We start from the raw sequence: 16,166 nt of genomic DNA, 5'->3' as shown, positions 1-16,166 counted from the left end.
GCTTGAATATTCCAGAGGTGAATCATGCTGTACCAGTCTGATTGTCTTCTCCAATGGTTTGAGCGGCTGTGCAGACGAGGGAAGGTCAGGGAACAGTGTGCACACCCTGAGTTTCAGGCCTTTGATGAGATGCAGGCTGGATAACGCAGAGGGAAAAACACTAGGCAAAAAGGGCTGTGAACAGCGATACTAAGTCCAAACAGATTTTGAGGTGACCAAGATGGTCTGGGCTGGAGCAGGGGATGAATGAGGACAGGCTGAGAGAGGCAAGTATGATCACCTGGAGGGACACAGCTGAAGGGATCTTATTGCTGACTACAGCAACCTAATGGGAGGTGAGAAGCCAGAGCCAGATTCATTCTGGAGGTGCAGAGCAGTGGGACAACAGGTGGTGGACCAAGCTGGGATACTGGCAATTGGAAATTTCCCATAGGAAATCCGACAGGGATTAGGGGCAGCGGGGAGTGGAGGGGTGGAAATCACTACAAAGATGATCAAGGACTGGACTAGGGCCCAGAGGAGCCACGAACCTAGTGTCCATAATGTGTCCATACTCACAGACAGTGAGAATGCAGACCAACAAGGCCAGGAGCAGCCTGGCATGGCACTGCTCTGAGGCAGAAGCTGTGGTCCCCTCCCACTGAACACACTGTGATCCCTCTGTCAGGACCTCATCCATGTGTCAGACTTCCACTTGGGCTTTTGGCTTGTTGCTGGATGGCCAAGCCCAAGCACCAGGACTCAGAAGAGCAAGAGAGGTAAGAGGTGGCCCAAATTTCCTCTGTCCCTACTAAGGAATGAAGAGAGATGGCAGCTCAGAGGTCCTATCTCTGCTGCTGTTCCTTTGCCTGAAAATGACCTCTGGGGATGGTGCCTAGGACTCTGCAGCCTCAGCAGAGCTGTGCCACGACTCCTACAAGCAGGAGAGAAGTGAGGACACACAGAGGGGCTTGCTGCCATCCTGCTTTGCTGCACACTCTGCACTGTGCTTTGCTTCGGCTTTGCTGTGTCCTGCTAAAAGCATGGCCCAGCACTTGGCATTCCTGCTTGCTCCTGAGACACATCTGAAGCATTTCTCTTGCATTCATTCTGCACAGCATTGCTTGCCCACCGCCTCGGGCTCAGCCTCCCTCCACCTGTGGGGTTTGGATCATGCAGAACGCCGTGCTGGCAGCAGCCTCTGCAGAGATTTACTAATGTCACTGGGGTATTGATTAGGGTCTGACTGCAGCACAGGGGAGCAGACTGTGCAAAAGGCTTTCCGTGCTGAAAAGGAATAAAAACAGTCAAATTCCTCTGGCTTCCCCGCAAAGTGTTTTGAGAAAATAAGATTCCTGGTGAGCTATAGCTGTGGGAAAAACCCCCATGAGAGTGAAGTTGCCTGCATCCCCCCACTCGTGGGCACTGAAGAACAATGCTGGCAGCTGCTATTTGCATTATCAGTTTAATGGCATGCTAAAACAAGACCTTTGCTGCAGAACAAGGCCTCATTTGTCTGCTCTGAGATGCCTTGTTTTTGTTCACATCTGCCAGTGCGTTCACTGAGGACAAAGCACCAGAGCCTGCCCTGAAGAAAAGGAGAAGCAAAGGCCAAAGAAGCACTGCCAGAGCAATGGCCCCATTCTGCAAGGTGTGTTCTCGTTGAAGGCCCACTGGTAGATTGGCCAACCCACAACAGAGACGGTGCAGCATCACTAAGCTGTGAGGCAGTAAATCACAGAACCACAGAATCATTAAGGTGTTCAGCCTGGAGAAAAGAAGGCTGTGGGGTGACCTCATTGCAGCCTGCAGTACCTAAAGGGAGCCTGCAAACAGGAGGGGAGTCAGCTCTTTGAAAGGGGAGATAACAGCAGGACAAGGGGAAATGGTTTGAAGTTGAGGGAGGGGAAATTTAGATTTCAGGGGGAAGTTCTTTACAGAGAGAGTGAGCTGCCCAGAGAGGCTGTGGATGCCCTGTCCATCCCTGGAGGTGTCCAAGGCCAGGCTGGATGGGGCCCTGGGCAGCCTGGGCTGGTATGAAATGTGGAGGTCGGTGGCCCTGCGTGTGGCAGGGGGTTGGAGCTTCGTGATCCTTGAGGTCCCTTCCGACCCTGGCCATTCTGTGATTCTGTGATCATCTAGTTCCCACCATGCCCACTGAACACGTCCCTCAGTGCCACATCTCCATGGCTCTGGAACACCTCCACACTTCCTGAGCTTCATTATAAGGATGCTGTGGGAGACAGTGCAAAAAGCAGCACTGAAGTTGAGGTACATGACACTTCTTGACACTATTTCTTTCTGAGGTGGTGGGAGGGGATGTACTCAGAATTATATGATATTTCAGCCCAAGAAGGGACTTCACTAGGTCATGCAGCCCAACATCAAGCTCAAAGCAGGATCAGTGACTCCCGGTTACCAGTGTGTGTTGCTGGACCCACAGAACCCCATGTCCCTCAGCCCCCATCTCATAAAGCCAACAAGCTCCATCTCCCTTGACAAGACCAGAAATGAGAGCAGCACACATCTGTCAAAACTGAGCAGCCATGGGCCATGCCTGGAGGAAAAGGTACAGCCTTAACACCTGAGTCTCATTAACAAAACCCAATTTAGCTTGTTAATGTCACATAACACACTCATTTCTTACGGAACAGCTTTGCCCCATTCCCCCAAAAAGCCATGAGAACACTGGCCAGGGCAGAGACTCACCTGAGTTTTCCTTATCCTCAGGTCGGCAGATGACCTGTTCAGTCCTTCCTCTTGTTCGATACTCTGCTCAATACCTGGTCAGGGTAGAAAAACACGGATTATTTCAGGCTGGTCAGAGAAGAAGAAGAGATTGTTTGCCAAAGAGACTTTAGAAATGGATGCAATGCTTGGCTCTGATCTCGGAGCTTTCCCGTATCCAAACAAAAAGGAGCACAGGCTGGCTGCCTGCCCACAGAGGAGGGAACCCAGAGCTGAAACACCCTGCAAAACATCAAAGCTTGAGACTTCTCCTGGGACCCTAGGAATGGCAGCTGCACAGGGCTGGCCCGGCAGCACCGCACTGGGTTGTCCTTTTCATTTTGCTAAAAACCGTGGAAGAAAGCTCCTGCCAGCATTTCCCTGCCATTTCATCAGCAGTCGGCCTTCTTCAGCATTTGTCATCAGTCGTTCCCTGTTCCCGAGGAACGGTATTGGCAAACACTGTACATTTACAATAATTAATAAAGTCACATTTTCCCAAGAAGCCAGTAATCAGAATTAGCCACTGCATGAGCAATCTCTCTCCTAAAGGAGTCGATCCGCTGTGAGCAGATGGTGTTTCTGATCATTCCTGACCGTTCCCTTCCAATGATCACACCGGCCACAAGGTGGAGTGGGACAAGGCACAAGGACCGACAGGGAGACACTGCACTGATGTGTCTTTTGTGGAAGGGGAACCACAGCCTGCCCTGCCATTCTTTGGTTCCTTTAAAAACAAACAAACAAACCCACAAAACGCAGCAGGTCTGGGAAAGGACTTTTTTTTTGCACAGAAGCCTGAAAACCTGTGATTTGTATAGTTGGTTACACGTTCACAAGAGGAAGAATCCACGCTTAGCTGTTCTCCCAGTGCTGGCTGTGAGGTCGGGCGTCACCACTGCATGTGGTGCCTGGAAGCTGTCCTGGACAGAATGACCATGAAATGTTGGAGCTCTCTGCACTTGGTGAAGTCAGGAGGGTCAGCAAAGCTGACCTGCTTAGAATGTTGGCTGGGAGAATCCCATGGGAGTCAGCCATGAAGGGCAGAGGGGCCCAGAAAAGCCAGACATTGTTGAAGGAGGAAATCGTAACGGCACAGGTGCCTGTGTGCCTTCAGATGGGCCAGCGGGGAAGAAGACTGGCCTGGAACAGGGAACAATTGTTGAGACTCCAGGAGAAAAAGAGAGTTTATGACCTTTGGAAGAAGGGTCAGGCAACCTGGGAAGAGTGCAAGGATGTGCACAGGGTATGCAGAGGGAAAAGCAGAAAGGCAGAAGTGCAGCAAGAACTTCATCTGGTCAGTGTTGTTATAGATAATAAAAAATGTTTCTACGAATATTGTAACAGCAAGAGGAGGACAAGGAGAATGTCTATCCTTAATTGGATGCAGCAGGGAGCATTATCAGGATGAGGAAAAGTCTGAGATTCTCAAACCCCTCTCTACTTCTGTCTTTAACAGACTGCTTATCCTCAGGGTACTGAGACCTTGAGCTGGAACACAGGGGTGGGAGCAAAGCAAACGCCCACGATTCAGGAGGAAAGAGCGAGCAAGCTGCTGCTCTAATCTGGGCTGCAGCACATCTGTGGGGCCGAATGGGACCCACCTGAGGGTGCTGAGAGAAATGGAGATGGAAAAATCACTTGGATAGCAGGAGAAAACTGAGAGCACATCCGATATTCCAGGTGAAACTGTGCTCTGCCCGGTCACTGCCCAGCATAGCAGGTGCCCAAGGCCAGGGGATTCAGGGCTGCCTCTGCTGGGCTGTCCCTGGAGGCATTCAAGACCAGGTGGGATGGGGCTCTGGGCAGCCCGGTCCGGTGTTAAATGTGGAGATTGGTGGCCCTGCCTGTGGTGGAGAGGTTGGAGCTTCATGATCCTTGAGATCTCTTCCAAGGGCCATTCTGTGATGGGCTCACACCAGAACTGGGGAAAGTGACTGCCACAGCACAACAGGGATCAGAGAGAAGTGCTGGCCTCAGGGACATCACCAGACCCCCCCCAGCGCCTTGCAGCAGCAGCAGCACCAGTGTGTACTCACTCTTTAGCTTGGAGCGCACTTTGTTCGCTGTCTTTTTGATGTCTGACATGAGCTCTTCCAGCTCCTCCTTTGTTTCTGCGGAGAAAGAAAGAGCAAACATGGGTGTGCTGTGGATACTGCTCAGATCTGCTCACCCGTCCCACAGTGTGTGGGGCAGGAGCAGGCAGCACTGCCCCTTCCTGCTGAAAGACAAACACACAGCTGGCAGCGCTGCTTCCCACAGCGGAGAGAAAACGACTGCTGTACATCAAAGCCCTTCTGCACATCAAGTGCCGCAGTGCGGGCTGACTTCCCTACAGCCCTGCCTGGCTGGGCAGCCTTCTTCAGGACACATCTCCCCGCGGACAGCCTGCTGCTCCTCAGCTTGCTCCCCCCCTGCTGAGCACTAGGACTCAGCCCAGCTGTGCCCTGGCTCCTCTTGCCACGTGGCCACAGCACCTCTGACACCATCCAATTAGCAGCCACTTTGTGCACACTCACTGCTTTTGGCAAAAAACATAGAGGCTGCAGCAGCACAAGGCCAGAGAGCACCCCCAGTCCCATGTCCCATATCTCAGAAATGGCTCTGGGGAGCACAGTAGCAGGGCTGTGTAACGCAGCCCTCACACTGCAGCGTGCAGGGGCACAGGGGGTGCAAACAAAAACAGGCAAGCAAGTTCCTTCCTCCTTGTATTCCTTCACATCCCTATGTGCTCACATGCAGACCCAGAGCACAGTACCAGCAGCTGCGGGCTCCTGCTGGGAGCAGAGCTCTGCTCAGCACCCGGAGCCCTGCAGTGAGTCCCCGCCGTCACCAACGCCTTCTCCCACGGATTGCAAAAGCTTTCTAGCAGTGATCCTCCTGGGCTGCCAGGGGTATTGACGTGGCTACAGAGAGAAGGAAACCAAAGTGTACGACACACTTCAGAGCAGTAAATCAGCTGCGAGCCCTGACTCACAGACAAGGTTTGGCACATGACTATCTATCCTCTTTCCCACGTGCAAGCAACAAAGTTAGGCAGTAAGGCTCCAAGCTCACAACTAACAACAGTGCCATCATTAGAACATCTCTAGATACCTTGCAGGACTTCTCCCTGCACTGCAGCACCTCCACACCACCACCAGTGCTTGGCAAACCCGATCAGAGCTGCGCCCCTCCATCTGCATTCCCAGGAACCAAGGTGCCGGTGGCAGAGGCCAGGCCTGCCGCCCATCAGAGCATCAGCATGGCACGGGGAGCTCAGATGGCTCAATGGCAGCCAGCTCTGGCTTCTATGCCCAGCTGCACAACACAGCAATCCGCATCCCAATACAGCACAAACCACCCGCCATTCCAATGCGACTTCTCAGCAATGCTGCCATCCTAACACTCCTTCTTGATTTTGATGAGATCAGGACTTACTTCACTGAATAGAACTCTGTTGAATAGTCTCTAGGCACATTAACTGAGTCGATGGCTGTTGTAGCTGCGATGCTGTATGCTTCCAGCCGCAGTCACAGGCAGAATTAGAAAACCATGATGATGTGCTGGGCGAAGGTCACATCCTGCTGACACTTGTACACATTTCAACTCAGTGCTAGGAGCTTCGGAGGGGCTGGGAAGATGAGGAAAGGAGCATCTGGAAGTACCTTCAGCCAGGCTGCCATGAACATGAGGAGAGCTGGGAGCTGTGTCTGTTCACATGGAAGCAGGAAAGCAAAGAGGACTCCACGGCCACATCCGGCTGCACAGTGGGAATGGGGAGAGAGCAGGAGGGAGATGCTGCTGGGAGGTGCGGAGGGGCATCACAAGCAGAGACAGAGCAAAGTGGGACGTGGGTCATCCCAACTGCAGGTGGGAAAAACTGCCATTGCGAAGGTGATGATAGATGCTGAAAGGATAGGGAACAGATGCCCAACCTTTTGGCTTCCTGGGCTGCAAATAGTGAAGAGGAACGTGTATATGCAGGGTGCTCCAAAAGTAATGCCTCCTATTTATTTCCATGGAAACTACAACCGATAAAATGAGCGCAATAACACTATTTGATAGAGAAAATTCTCAGCTACAAAACACTATTTTTCAACAGTCACCACCATTAGCTACGTATTTTCACCAGCAAGGAGCAAGAGCCTGCAAGCTGTGCTGGCACAAAGCTGCACCAGTGGAGCTGACCCACTGCTAATATGCACCACCCATCATTCACTGTGCTCACACGCGCTGGTTGGTCTCCATCAGCATGCAACGAGCATCAATGAATGTCACTGGAGACATTCATTCTGCATGGAGAAGTTCAGTGACACACTTTGCTCCATCCACCCTTCTGTGTCAGACACCGTTCTGCCAGACTGCCCGTCTGCCGCCAGCTGTCACACAGCAGCAGCACAAAATGGGGCACTGGTGAGAAGGTTCAACCCCTACTGCTGTGCCGCCAACATCTGACATTGTGGGCTGACACCATAAAATGGGAGGCATTACTTTCGAAGCAGCCTTCGTAAAAGATATAGTTAATGTATACAAGTAACAAGACTTATTTTAAGTTTTATTTTAACTTTAATGTTTCTCAAAACATTAAAAAAAAGTAGGGCAACAAGACCCATAAAACCAGGGTCTGACAGCAAGCCAGGCACTGATCTGCAGAGGGCATCCCCCTCCTGCCACCCAGCTCAGGCTGGCAATGGAAGCTCCAGCAATGCATGGCTCCCTGGCAGCGGGGAAATATATTCCCTCCTATTCCGCTTCCTTGCCGATTCCTGAGCTCCTGGAAGTACCCCCTATTTGACAGGGGAGGGGATGAAACAACCCACTGAACACTCCCATGTGGGCTGCTGCTACAGCCTGGCCTGGGCGCTGACACTCAGCATCAGCAGGCAGCAGACTTCCCATCCCACTGTGACAGGCAACTGCCATCATGTCATCACTGCCACGATTCGATGTCAGCGCAAAATGTCCCAACGCCTCTACGTGGGAGCAGAAGAGAGATGTTGTGCGCAGGAAAGCTCTTACAGATCCCCTGGGGCTGAAGGTATCACCCTGACCACCGCCCGTCCTGTCCTGCAGTGAGAGCTCTGGATGAAGTGCAGCTGGTGCTGGGCAGAGCCTGCAGCCTGAGCGCCGTCCATCAGCTCCGCCAGCAGCTGTTGCCTTCCTGCTGGTTACATCCCAGCAGCACCCAACAATGGGGCTGAACTTTGCATGCAAGAAGCAATTTGATTTTATGACCAACTTGTGCGAAAGGTGGAGGAGACAGACAGACAGCCCGGTGCCTTGGTGCCTTTCCTCCTTCTGGGAGGAAGTGGCGGGATTTGATTTTCTTTCCAATTACTCAAAGGCAAAAGCAATAATTACACATCCCGAGTTACAGTGCAAACCAGAGAGCTTAGTTCTGCTTTCCTAGCAGTGAGACCCTCCTAAAGCACGGCTTAAAGCAGCCAAGCTGTGGGCAGCTGGCATCCACTCTTCCCAGCCCACGCAGGAGCCGCCTCCTCGCGGGGCACCCAACAAAAACTGCAAGATTTGGGACAACCAACAGCTCTGACTGGCTGCTCCCATGGGCTGCGAACATGACATCCCACGAGCCCAAGTCCTCCCAGTGGGAGGCTGCAAGCTCCTCCCTGCCTGCAGGGCACTCAGCACCGTGTGGAGCTGATCAGACCCACTTACCAACGCCTTGCAGAACTGCACGAATTGTATTATCCTCCCTTAATTCTCTATTGATCGAATTCCACTTCAAGGAGTCCATTATTCTGCCCAGAAGCAATGTCAAGTTAATCAGTCAATAAGAACTCAGCTCCTTCCCCTTCTTTTTCCGAAAGTGGATGCTGTGCCACCTTCTGAGCTCCCAAAGCCCCTCAGGTATTTGGAATCTTAGTGGAAATCAACACTAAGGGCAGACAAACCGCCTTACTCAGCTCTTTGCAAGCTTCCCTACTGATGCCTCCAGGTAGACTGGATCCAGTGTGGTCTATTTTGGGGGTCTGCTGCTTAAGAACCATCCAAACTCTTCTTGCAATGCAAGAATTCAATCATCATAAAGTAAATCACTTTTCCCAAGCACTCAAAAAAGGCATTTCCTTTACATTTCCATCCCTTCTGCATTGTTCTACCATTGTCATTGATTAATGTGCTGGAACCACTGATCATTATCTGCTCCCGCTGCAGGGCACTTCAGGCAGGCCGGCCATCCTTCAGGCTGCTTCACTGCTCTGTGCCCCTGCAGCACCAGGAGAATGCGTTCTCCTCCTCCTCAGCCAGGCAGGGATAAGCAGAGACAGCGGTAAGAAAATCTCCCCAAGTAGGAGTTATTGAAAAGCAGTAAGAAAAGAATGTGCGGAGGACCTGCAGCGTGCTTCAAATTTATTCCCTGTGTGCGTGATGTAAATCATCGAGTCGTGACCACCTGCACTGAACCCACGGCGTTTCATCCTGCTGGTGGCTCCCCATGAGAAAGAGCAAATGCCACCTATCACTGGAAAAACCTTCTCCTGGTGCTGGTGGGAAAAAACTACTTAAGCAAGTTTGAGCACCCGGAGCTTCAGCTGCAGGAGAGCTCTTCAAGAGCCTGTGACTCTCTTACAGAAGCAGATATGAAATGCAGTACCAAAAGGCACCTGCTGCAGAGCTCAGACATCTCTTCTGACCAATCCAGCCATTATTCTCAGAAAAAAAGTGGCCTGCTTTGTATTTCTGAACACTCGCCCACAGCCCTGGCACAGACAGGGGGTCATGGCCACTCAGCAGGGCTGCAGATCCTCTGCCACTGCTCCCCCCATTCTGAACAGCAGCTGCACAGACACACTGCCCGCTGCCACTTGCACAAGACCTGCTGGTGCCATACCTGGCCAGACCCAGCAGCCGCTACGACCTGCTGCTCTGCTGGGTCTCACAGCACACAGCTTTGAGCATGCTACGGCCAGACAAGTCCAGGGAGCTGTGCCCCATCCCCCTCCCACGGGCACGAGGCTGGGGACAAGACATGGCTCTGGCAGCACTGGACACATGGGAACACAGGCTGCACTGCGCAGTGGTATGCTTCAATAGGCAGCAGCACACAAGCAACAATCATAACGCATTTAATCAGCAGAGAGAAACAGGCACTACTTGTCAGGATACTCCAGGAGCAGCCCCGGACACTGAGCATCACTAAATGGCAGTAAGAAAGCAATGGGAAATGGCAGAATGGGGAAAAGGCTGCACCTCGCAGGGCTCGGCACTGACTGCAGCACCTTTCTGCTGGGATGTGCCGTGAGGACAGCGCTGGGCTGCAGGACCCCCACACTGCCTGCCGTGCCTGGGACACACCGCAGTACAGCCAGCTCTCCCCAGCTCCGGGCGCTGGATTCCTTCCTCATTTGGTCACCCACGCCACACAAGCTGAGCGCTGAGCGAGGAGGGGCGGCAGCAGCACAGTGAGGTTACGTCCATCCCTGCTCTTCTCTCTGTTCTTCCCATCCTGCAGCTCCCAGCATGAAGGCTGCACGGTGACCACCACCTCCCCCTGGTCCCCTGCTGCCCGGCAGCTCAGCACTGCCGGCCCTCCCTCCTCCCCAGCACAGAGACGTGCTGCTCGGCACGCTCGCCCCACTCCTCCCCATGCTGTGTCACTGCCAGCGTCACCGCCGTGTCACCAGCCCCTGCCTCCCTGGTGCTCAGTAATTCGTCAGACCACAGCCCTGCTCTGTGCTTCCCGGCTCTGACACAATGTCACCACTGCCACCTCTGAGAGCCTCCAAGAGGGGACATGGCCAGCAGTCATCCTCGGGGGGGGGCAGAGGGCTTTCACCTCCAGTGGAGCTGAAGTAATGTTAATGGAACACGTGCTTGCCCCCAGCAAAGCGAGGGCCGCAGCCCTGCTGCCCAAGGAGCACCAGGGAGAGGAGAATGGGGAACCCCAAAAGCGAAAGGGCCACAAAGACCACAACCCTGTGCAGCAACGCAGCAGCTCCACAGTAAACCCACAGCTCCAAACCTGACCCCTCCTTGCTCAGAGAAGGGAGAGGTAACTCTGCCTGAAATAAGAGTCTGGGAACGGTGGCAGGAAGGGAAAAAACCCCAATTGTCTGAGGACACATTTGGTCTGTGCGGAAGTGACGGGGCAAACTGGATGGATGCAGGTGCAGCTACCAGCGCTCATCTGACCTCCTCAGCTTCTGCATAGTTAATGTTTTCGTTAACTCAGCTTGTGCCTCCTCCCCAGCACGGCTCATCTGCTCCTTCACACCCACAGACACCGCCAGCAGCACTGAGTGCTGTGCTGGGCTCCTCCTGGAGCTGCAGTCTGTCTCCCTTAATTACGGCTTCCCCAGCCTCTCCTTCTCCCCACACTGCAGCTCTCCCTCTGCTGCCGCTCCACGCTCTGCGTTTCTCTTTGCCAAGATTTGCCTTCCCCACTCACAGCGCTGCTCATTCCTCGCTAATGGCTGCACACAGCAGCAGGCTCTGCCCCGCCAGCCTTCCCACCCCAGCACCAGCATCTCGCCTGGCCAAACAATGCTACCTCTCTCATCGTTTGTGTGCAAGCATAAAAATCCCTTAAAAATCGAACCACCAAGCAAGAGCAAAGACACCTGCATGTGGCAAGGTAGCTTAGCTACATGTCCTTCTTCCCAAATCAGGTTTGAATAAAAATATTTGCAACAAAGGTGAGGCAACGAGGAGAGCGCTGCTAATTACCCTGCAGCAGCAGGAACACAGCCCCAGCTGGGGGATCAGATCAGGAAGATCAGATCAGATGGATGGGTCCCACTCCTGGCTCTGACCTCCCACTGCCTTCTGAGGTGGAGCAGAGCTCCCCGCCAACCTCAGCCGCCCCGTGGCTCTGTAAAGAACTGTATTTTACCGGGAGGTGACCCAGAAATGCCACAACTCTATTACTGGAGATGTTCAAACACGACCCCGGGCGGCTCACTGTGAGCAGGAGGTTGGGCCGCTGACCTCCACACGTCCTTGCCAGCCTCAGTCTCACTGCTCCTCACCTCCCCACGCTGCCGGCGCACCCCAGCGCCAGGAACTTAGCAGGGCTGTGCAGCACTGCACTCAGCCAGGCTGCAGCAGCGAGCGCAGGAGCGGCGCCGCCGGCCCCACAGCACCACGCACAGCCAGCCTGGCACGGGTGAACCTGAGCAACGTTTGGCAAAAGGTTTCCCAGCACAACGCTGTTTGGAGCAGCAACCGCTGCTGTTGGTTCTGCCTTTCCACAGTGATTACAGACACAAGTGCCAGCAATAGAGCAGCTCCCTTTCTGGCACATGCAGTATCTGGGACAAACAGACTTCCTCTTATCATTAATTACTGCACATCCTACTAGACATAATAAGGAGCATGCGAAGTTTTAATAACTAATTAAATACGGCTGCCCAACCTTCTGGCTTGCCTGAGCCACAACGAGTGAAGTGGAACACCATTTACGTTGCTCCAAAAGTAATGCCTCCTATTTATTTCCATGGAAATTACAACCAATGCAACGAGCACTGTAACTCTGCTTGATAGAGCAAACTCCCAGCTACAAACAGTATTTTTCAGCACAGTCACCACAGTTAGCTGTGCATTTTCACCATGGATGAACAGGAGCCTGCATGCTATGCCCATCAAAACCTGCACCAGCAGAGCAGATCCGCTGCTGGTGTCCCATTGCAGCACACACCATGCACCCCTCTCTGTGCTCACACCCACCGGTTGGTTTCCATCAGCATTCAACAAGCAGCAATGAATATCAGTGAATCCACTGCTCCCACACCAACAGGAGCATCTGAGCCGCACTGAGCTCACTTGGGCTGAATGCAGCTTCATGCAGCAAGAGAAGATGGAGAGGCATTTGCCACCTGGGCTCACTGTAGTCACACTGTGGGACGTGCAAACAGTTAAGCAGAACGTCCCTAAAGCCCAGAGGAAAATAAGGGAGATGAGGTTCTGCTCATGTTCTCCATGTCGTTTTCCTGCCCGGCTGCCTCCTGCAGCAGTACCAGCTATTCCAAGCTATTCTAAGCCCTCGCAGCACTCTCAAGGCACAGAATTAACTCCCAGATTGGGAGCTCCGGATTCCTTTTGGTCACAGTGAGATACGGAATCCACACATGGTGCTGTTACCCACTCCAAGCACAGCCTTTGCAAGAATCCAGATGGATGCCAAGAATAAGGCACTCCTTATAGCTGTAGCATTTTAAGAGCATTTTAACATGTCTTGCATAAAACTGCCCTAATTTCCGACTTGGGCTGAACATGCGACGGATGCATGAGTCACACACTGCATTCTTCAAAACCTCATCACGGGTAATGCTTCTACAGCAAACATGGCACTCAGGTGGCTCCAAACACCTGGAGATGAGAGTCATAGGACAGCTCAGGTTGAAGGACCCCAGGACCTCAGGCTGCCAACCACCATGGCGTGCTTCCAGGTTGTCTTCCATCAAAGAACAGAGTGGGATGCAAAGAAGTGGAGCAGGGATGGCACTGCTCCTTCCAAGCTCAGCACAAACCAAGCAGCTCTCCAGCACAGGAGGACACTGAGAGCCAGGTGCCCTTTGAAATGCCAGCCCTCCTTCTTCTGACATCTGAGCCATCAAAGGAGGGACCACTCCTTGTGTTAGAGATGCACAACTCAGTGGCTCAGGAGGAGCTGCAGGCAGTAATAAGCAGTCACTGCCTGAGCTGTTCCTCAGCTCTGCATCCACCCCATGTGCAGCCGAGTTCTGACCTGCTGGAGTCCACACCAGCTGACTAATTGTGTACCTCAGTGCTGATTAATCACGTTTAACCCTTTGTGAGATTTTTTACCAGCAGGGTGCACTCACGAAATGACTCAATAAATGCATCTATCATCTACAGCTTCGTCTAATTAAGAAGGAAGATCTGCCAGGGGACAGCCGGCCTGAAATCAGCAGCCGCATCCCAGCTGCTCTGCATCTCCTTCCCTCACCCTCCCTTGCTGATTAACCACCACACCACGGGGCTTAGTTTTGACTCTTTTCCCTTGTATCCAAAGCAGCTCTTTCATTTGCATTTTTGCTACTAATCTGATAACTCAATTAGGGAAATGCAGTTCTGCTCCACCTCTGTGGGACCTGGAAGCTCATTAACAATACCACCAGACTGCAAGACGCTCAAAGCAGGCAACGCTGACGTTCAGAACAGCTCGAGATTGATGCTGCCTGCCTTCAGAAGGCGATTCTCTGCAGCAGCCCCAGTCTCTCAGACAGACAGGACAGCTGGGGGCTCTAGGGGAGCACAGCCACCGAGGTGGGAGCTTGGGGGCATACACTGTGTGCTCTGCTCAGTGCACCTTAGATCCTAGCGCTGTGCAGCTGCAGCCATCCTGCTCCAAATGACAATACTTCTTCCCCCATTTTCCTAGCAAACGCACGCTATTTTATTTTTTTTAAATCAAACGTACTGGCAAATTGATGCTGACATTTCAGGTAGCATGTGTAGACTCTGCTGTTACAGACCCTGCGCACGGATGCTGGCACAAGACACGTGCACCTTGCTGCAGGGCTACCAGCTACAATGGGCAGCAAGCTGCCGGCTTTCAGCACGTACCTGCAGCCCCAAATCCTCTCCTTCCTGCTGTTTCTGTTGCAGCCATGCAGCTCATCCCCTCTTTGCTTCCCATATAAAGTAACTGCATCAGCATCTGTCAGCTGTGCGCATTCCCCGCTGCTTTTCCAATCCATTGCTATTTGCATTTTATTTTGCCAAAGGAATTCTCTTTCTGCTTAGTCTGAAGCTCAACTCATCGGGTTTCCTGGGTGGATGAGAAGTCCCCAGATAACCCTGTGCCCAACATCTCCCGGCCCCCCTGCACTGCTCTGATGTTCAGGGTCTGTCACATTCTGTGCACTCACGTCCAGAAACATCTTGCTCCCACACAAGTGCAGCCTTTCCACACACCATCCAGCTTCATTTGCTTATTATTACATGCAGAATTCAGACTGGCATTTTTAGGAGGCTTTGTTCCTCCACATCCTTTGTTTCCCACAAGCCCACACAGGGCTGTGATTTGGGGTCCCTGCCCACGTGCATTGGGCATTACATAGCTGCCACGTGTGGCTCAGCCCTACTCCCTGCAGCTACACCACCTGCTTGTCCAGAGCCCAGACCACTCCTTTTGGAGCTGTTGGAGCAAAGGGAGACTGAAGCAGATCAGCTACTGATCACCATTGTGATCATTACCGCTGCTGTAAGCTCCATTCTGGCAGAACTCCACCAGCTGAGCAGAGAGATGGAAAACAGGTGAGAAAGGTGGGATGTCACCTGGCCATCACCCCCAGCAGCTCCACAACATGCCCAGCTTTCTGCAGCTGCTCGAAGACAAGATCCCAAATGAACCCACAGCCAAGCCCTACACACCATGACATCCAGGATAAGTGACAGTTTCTGCATCCCCCCAGCAGCTGCCATCCCAAATGCAACTGCCATCTCTTGTGACGCAACCAGCACTACTGGGGCACAGGCTGCCAGGCAGGCGGTGCATCACCATCTACAGAGGGGTTCAAGGAAACACCTCGTGGAACTGAGCGATGTGCTCAGTGGGCAATATGGCCAGTAGGTGGACAGCTGGACTGGATGATCTTAGAGGTCTTTTTCAGCCTCTAATTGTGTGATTCTGTGAATAAGAACCGATGGCATACCCTAAGTCCCCACTGAATCAGAAGCACCACAAACCTGCTCAGGAGAGTGAGCAGACACAGAGCCCAGTAATCCAGTACCCACAGGCACTGGGAAGGATTGGGGCACTGAGATGAAAAACCTCAACAAGTCCAAGTGTTGGCAACAGGGTTAGGCCAAAGCACCTCCCTCAAGACAACAGAAAACACAACCAAGCAAACTATGACCTGGGTGAAGGAAAAGGGATGAGCACAAGGGGAAACCTCACGGCAGCCTGCAGGTACACGAGGGGAGCTTACCAGCAGGAGGGGACTGGCTTCTTACATGGTGGGACTCTGCCCCACGGCCACCAGCCGGCATGGGCCCAGGGCTGAGCTCATGGCCCAGGAGATGCTCCCACAGGCAGGACAGCCTGCAGCGCAGCTGCTTCATCACCACTGATGCGAAATGACACCGCTGCAGAGCTCTGGCTGGGGGACAGTGAGGGGATCTGCACCCGGAGGCGGCGGGGCGGAACGCAGCGCACACGGGCTGCCGAGCCGTGCCACGTGCTGGGAATTAAAGGCACACCAGGGCAAACGAAGGGAGGCTGCTAACCAAGGCCTGCACCTTAGCGAGCAAGATGCAAACTCACTGCTAATCCCAAGCAGGTCGAGCTTTTACAAAGCTCACCCCTACCTGAGCCCTCTGGAGTTTTAGGTGAACCCCAAACACCCAGACAGCCGATGCCCCTGCTGCACTTTGCAGCTGCACAGCACGGCACGCCTGCAGCTCTCACCATGTGATTTATGTGCTGAGAAGCTGCAACGAGCTCCTGCTCATACCTCCTCTTTGTCTTCCGTGGTCAGAAGCAGATTTCAAGG

The 16,166-nt window shown here is 53.1% G+C and overlaps 1 protein-coding gene across 2 annotated transcripts in view; it reads right to left on the bottom strand.

The window, feature by feature from the left end:
* Positions 1 to 16,166, bottom strand: part of STX1A (syntaxin 1A) — a 50,338-nt gene that overhangs the window by 17,116 nt on the left and 17,056 nt on the right. For both annotated transcript variants that reach the window (XM_052688704.1, XM_052688705.1), the window contains exons 4-5: positions 4,746 to 4,820; positions 2,689 to 2,762 (exon numbers count right to left, since the gene is read on the bottom strand). In XM_052688704.1, coding sequence (XP_052544664.1) covers positions 2,689 to 2,762; positions 4,746 to 4,820 — 149 coding nt within the window. The remainder of the gene's footprint in view (positions 1 to 2,688; positions 2,763 to 4,745; positions 4,821 to 16,166) is intronic.

Source organism: Tympanuchus pallidicinctus, unplaced genomic scaffold, assembly GCF_026119805.1.
Source record: "Tympanuchus pallidicinctus isolate F22 unplaced genomic scaffold, pur_lepc_1.0 scaffold24, whole genome shotgun sequence".
NCBI lineage: Eukaryota > Metazoa > Chordata > Aves > Galliformes > Phasianidae > Tympanuchus > Tympanuchus pallidicinctus.
The sequence above is the reverse complement of the archived record's forward strand: the minus strand, read 5'-3'. Positions and strand labels throughout refer to the sequence as shown.